Here is a 5,414-nt window from a genome sequence, read left to right as displayed (position 1 = left end):
GAGCTCGGTCGCTACGTAGCGATCGAGCGGAACACGCGTTCGGTCGCTGCGTAGCGACCCTTTTCGAGCTCTTGTCTGATGTCTCGTGTTTCCTCCGCAAAGCTTTTCGTAAGGAAGAATCTATTTCGAAAAAATATTTGTCGAAGAAAGTTTTTCGTTTTCTTCTTCGGACGTTTTGAATGTTAAGTTCGTTCTAACCGTTTTCGACCCCAACAGGAACCGCCATTTCTCTGCCTCATCATATCCCTATACCTCATTCTCGACACTTCTCCTCTCACTGTCTTTCCCTTGGACTCGTAAGCTCACAATCCCATGATTCAGAAAGCAGAGCTGAGAGTGATAACAATGAAGCTGTCTCCGGAGATGATCTTGAAGCAGGAGATGAACCTCTAAGGAAGAAGAAACGTTACTAGCGTCACACTGCTAAACAAATTCAAGACCTCGAATCCTAATACTCTTTCTTCTTAATAATCGTAATACTTTTTCTTCTTAACCACACAAAACTCCTCTTCTTGTTCCATCATTACACGATTTGAATCTTTATTACACGATAAATCACTTCAATTTCAAACAATAGATTTTTCTTTTGGGTCTTTGTGATTGATTGAAATCACTTCAATTCAGCTAATTTTACATTCATGTTGCATAATTAAGTTTCTGAGTTTCATACCACCATATTCAGAAAATGTGAGCAAAATACGTTTAAAATTATTGGAGTATTTTTATGGGTCAACCCGTTAAAACCATTAACCCACTAATTTTTATGAGTTATGGTATTATCTAATCCATTTGCTTAATGGGTTGGGTTAACTCATGATCCAAAAAGAACTCAATCCATATGGATATGGTTTGGTTTGGGTTGGTTTACGCATTTTGACACCTCTAACCGTGCGGTCGCACGGGTCAAGCTCTAGTGTAGATTAGGAGTGAAGTCTTGAGCCCAAATATGCCGGTCCTATAAATTAATGAATTTGGACTTAGTTACATATGCTCAAAATTGAGCGTTTTATACTAAACTTTAATCAAAATTGAGCGTTTTAGTTTAGACAGCACCATTTTGTGATTAGAATGATTATTGATATTATCATATTGTTTTAATACTCGTGATCCAAACAATACCAAAGTGAATATGAGAATCGTAAATGTAATTTACAATTTGATCATTACAAGAGATATTTCAAATTCGATAATGCATTTATCTTTATGTAGACCTTGTTTTGCGACATTTTACTGCGTTTGGTATAAATTTTGTTTTTATATATCTACCTTTAATTTATAGCATTTGATCATTTGGTCGGGAATCAAGATTGTCAATGGATTGGAAAAGTTTGGCATAATGGCTCTCATTGGATTGCTGGTCGTCTTGATGCAATAAAGTCCGTAGTACTGAGATGGTGGTCGTGGGTTTTTGGTGTTATGAGATCACCGGGTATCATTAAACCCGAATATCCTCGCTCGTTTGAGCAATGCAAAATTTTTTTTTTATGAAAATATTGAGTTGGAATTGCAGAGGAGCTGGAAGTCAGTGGACCATAAGTTACCTTCACGAGATCTGGCATAAACATAAACCAGACTTTTTATTTTTATCTGAGACGAAACAGGATTTTGATTTTGTACAAGGGTTTCAATCACACTTTGGTTACGATAATTTGGTTAAATGTGGACCCAGTTGGGAGGAGCGGTGGTTTAGCTCTCTTTTATAACAATGAGTATCAAGTTCAGGTCCTATATTCTAGCAACAGAATGATAGATATAGAGGCGGTGGTTATGGGAAAACAAGTTTTTATTACTTTTGTCTATGGAGACCAAGTCCAAAAGTTAAGAGAACATGTTTGGGAAAGATTAACTCGGTATGGGTTATCATGATCTGAGCCTTGGTTTATCATTGGAGATTTAAACGAGATTACTGGAAATCATGAAAAGGATGCAGAATCCCTAAGATGTGCAACTTCATTCGTTCAGTTTAACAATATGATTAGGAATAGTGGATTACTAGAATTCCCGGCTCATGGAAAAAAAATGTCATGGCAAGGAAGGAGAGGTAAAGGAAAAGGGGCAGTGACGATACGATGTCGACTGGATCGAGCTTTGGCAAATGAGGAGCGGCATACACTCTTTCCAAGCCCTTATACAGAATACTTAGGGATGGTGGCATCGGATCATCGACCTGTGGATATTCTCGATATTTCCAGGAAATTACAAGATGTTTATAAAGGATGAGGAGGAATATTGGCATCAGAAAAGTCGGAACATGTGGTACTCATCTGGGGACCTTAACACAAATTATTATCATGCTCTCACAAAGCAACGTCGGGTTCGTAATAAAATAGTGGGGCTTCATGATGAAGCGGATAATTGGATAACAGACGAAAAAGTTGTTGAAAAGGTGACAGTTGATTACTTTGAGGGTTTATTTAGTACTACATCTCCAACGGATTTCGGAAGTTTTCTGGAGGAGATAGTACTATCTATTTCCCCCCAGATGAATCAAATATTACTAAGGATAGTAACGGAGGAGGAGATCCGACAAGCTTTATTTATGATGCATCCTGAGAAAGCGTCAGGTCCGGATGGAATGACGGCTCTTTTCTTTCAGCACTCATGGCATGTTATTAAAAGGGATTTGGTTGAGATGGTGAATAATTTTTTGGTCACAGGGGACATGGATTCACGACTAAATATTACTAATATATGTATGATTCTGAAAACAGAGAGACCCACAAGGATGACAGAATTAAGGCCAATAAGCCTATGTAATGTCAGTTATAAGATTATATCGAAAGTCTTATGTTAAAGACTGAAGATTTGCCTTCCACGGCAAATATCGGAGACACAATCAGCTTTTGTGGCGGGATGGCTTATATCGGATAATATCCTTATAGCTCAGGAAATATTTCATGGATTGCGAGCCAATAAGTCTTGCCAAAATAAATTTATGGCAATTAAAACGGATATGAGTAAAGCGTATGATAGGGTTGAATGGAACTTTATTGAGGCTCTTCTCCTTAAAATGGGGTTTGATCCTCATTGGGTCAAATTGATGTTGGAATGCATATCTTCGGTTCAATATAGGGTACTCCTTAATGGTCAGCCTAGGGGTCTTATAATTCCCAGCGGGGTTTACGTCAAGGGGATCCGTTATCCCCTTATTTATTTATTATGTGCACGGAGGCTTTGATTGCAAATATTAAAAAGGCTGAGAGAATGAAACAATTAACGGGTATGAAGGTGGTAAGAGCTTGTCCAGCAATTTCTCATCTGTTATTTGCAGATGATAGTCTTTTCTTTTGTAAGACAAAAAAAGAAGAGTGTCAAACCATTCTTAGGATTTTGAAGAAATATGAGGTTGTGTCAGGGCAACAAATGAATTTCCAGAAATCTTCAATTCAACTAGGACATAAGATCAAAGAGTCCAATCGACACGAATTGAGAGATATTCTGGGAATACAGAATTTAGGTGGAATGGGATCTTATCTGGGTTTGCCAGAGAGCCTTGGAGGGTCTAAGGTACAAGTGTTTAGCTTTGTACAAGATCGTTTGAACAATAGGGTCAATGGATGGACTTTTAAGTTTTTTACTACAGGAGGAAAGGAGGTACTTATCAAGTCGGTGGTTACGGCTTTACCAAACTATGTGATGTCTTGTTATCAATTACCAAAGGCTATGGCAAAGAAGTTGACGAGTGCCGTAGCTCAATTTTTGTGGAGTCCGGGAGGAAGCACAAAGGGCATTCATTGGAAATCATGGGATAAAGTATGCGTACATAAAGATCAGGGTGGGCTTGGTTTCAAGGATCTAATTGATTTTAATACGGCTGCTTGGAAAGCAATTGTGGCGTTTGATAGAGAAACCAAATAATCTTTTCGCTTGAATTTTCAAAGGACGGTACTACATGGATGCTTCACCCCTTGAACCGATCCGTTCATATTCCCCATCATATGGCTGGAGAAGTATCATATCTGCTAAATCTCTGGTTAGCAAAGGACTAATTAAAAGGGTGGGAACCGGTTCGTCTATTTCGGTATGGAATGACCCATGGATCCCAACCACTCGCCCGAGACCAGCAAACAAAAACCTTCATAATAGTCACCCGTATATCACAGTTGATTCTCTCATTAATTCGAAATCCCGAACATGGAATTTGCAGGCGATTCGGACTTTAGTGGATCCGCACGATGCCAAAATTATTGAAAGTATTCCACTGAGTAGAAATCAGCTGGAAGATAGAGATGGATAGCATTTCACTAATAATGGGAAATGCACAGTAAAATCAGGATATCAAGTAGAACGGGTCTATCCTGATAAGGAAAAACCACCAGAATTTTATGGACCCACTGTGGACATATTGAAAGCATTCTGTTGGAAGGTGCGTTGCCCTGCGAAAATAAAGCATTTCTTATGGCAACTTCTATCAGGGTGTATAGCGGTACTGAAAAAATCTAAACGCAAGAAGAATACAAGGGGACATTTGTTGTGCAAGATGTGGAGCTCCAGAGGAATCCATAAATCATGGTTTCTTCAAATGCCCTCCGGCACGACAGGTGTGGGCATTTTGAAGGATACCATCGAATCCTCATCTTTTCCTTCTCAGTTCTTTTTTTGCAAATATGGATCATCTTTTTTGGAGATTTAATCCAAAAATGGAGGATCACCAATTTGCATGGATATTATGGTATATTTGGAAATGTCGAAACAACAAAGTTTTTAGCAATTTGGATGTTAATCCAAAAAATACGCTTAAACTAGCGGAACTAGAATCAACACTTTGGGCGGAGGCACAGGTAACAAGTAATTAGAGGGTTGCAAATCAAGTACAGGAAAGAATTGTACAAACAATACCGGGTAGATGGTGTTTCATAGATGGCTCATGGAAAGATAAGGAACAATTCTCAGGACAAAGCTGGTACAACACTTTAGCGGGTTTTGATAGATTGCTAGGGGCACGGAATGTCAGGTCAAGTCTTTCACCTCTTCATTCGGAGGTAGAAGCGCTAATATGGGCAATGGAATGCATGAGGAATTTACGGCAATTTCAGGTCACATTTGCGACGAATTTTTCTCAATTGGTAAATATGGTTTCGGAATCACAAGAATTGCCAGCGTTTGACAATTACCTGGAAGACATTAAGCTTCTGAAAAGAATCTTTCTAAACTCAGAGATCGTTCATGCACCTCGGACGGAAAATCAAAAGGCAGATAGCTTAGCACGCAGTGCTAGGAAACAACCGTCTTTCGTCGTTCACATGGATGCAGTGTTACCGGTTTGGTTTACAGAGTCAGTATGAGTCCGTAGAGGATTGATGTCAAAAAAAAAAAGATTATTTAAGTTGTATTAAACTTGGTCTGTTTATAATTGCTTTTTAAAACTTATGAAATTCACTCTTGTCAAAGAAACAAAGTCTAAATTGACTTTA

At 38.6% G+C, this 5,414-nt stretch overlaps 1 protein-coding gene across 2 annotated transcripts in view; it reads left to right on the top strand.

Annotated features, from left to right (window-relative positions):
* LOC106294035 overlaps positions 1–545 on the top strand; it is a 9,042-nt gene extending 8,497 nt beyond the window's left edge. For both annotated transcript variants that reach the window (XR_001260717.1, XM_013729651.1), the window contains exon 2: positions 217–545. Coding sequence is in view for 1 of the 2 variants with exons in the window: in XM_013729651.1 (XP_013585105.1) it covers positions 217–316 (100 nt within the window). In the remaining variant the exon portion in view is untranslated. The remainder of the gene's footprint in view (positions 1–216) is intronic.
* Positions 546–5,414: the final 4,869 nt, after the last annotated feature.

The sequence above is a fragment of the Brassica oleracea genome, chromosome C5 (genome assembly GCF_000695525.1).
Source record: "Brassica oleracea var. oleracea cultivar TO1000 chromosome C5, BOL, whole genome shotgun sequence".
Classification (NCBI taxonomy): domain Eukaryota; kingdom Viridiplantae; phylum Streptophyta; class Magnoliopsida; order Brassicales; family Brassicaceae; genus Brassica; species Brassica oleracea.
This window is presented reverse-complemented; position numbering and strand designations above follow the sequence as displayed.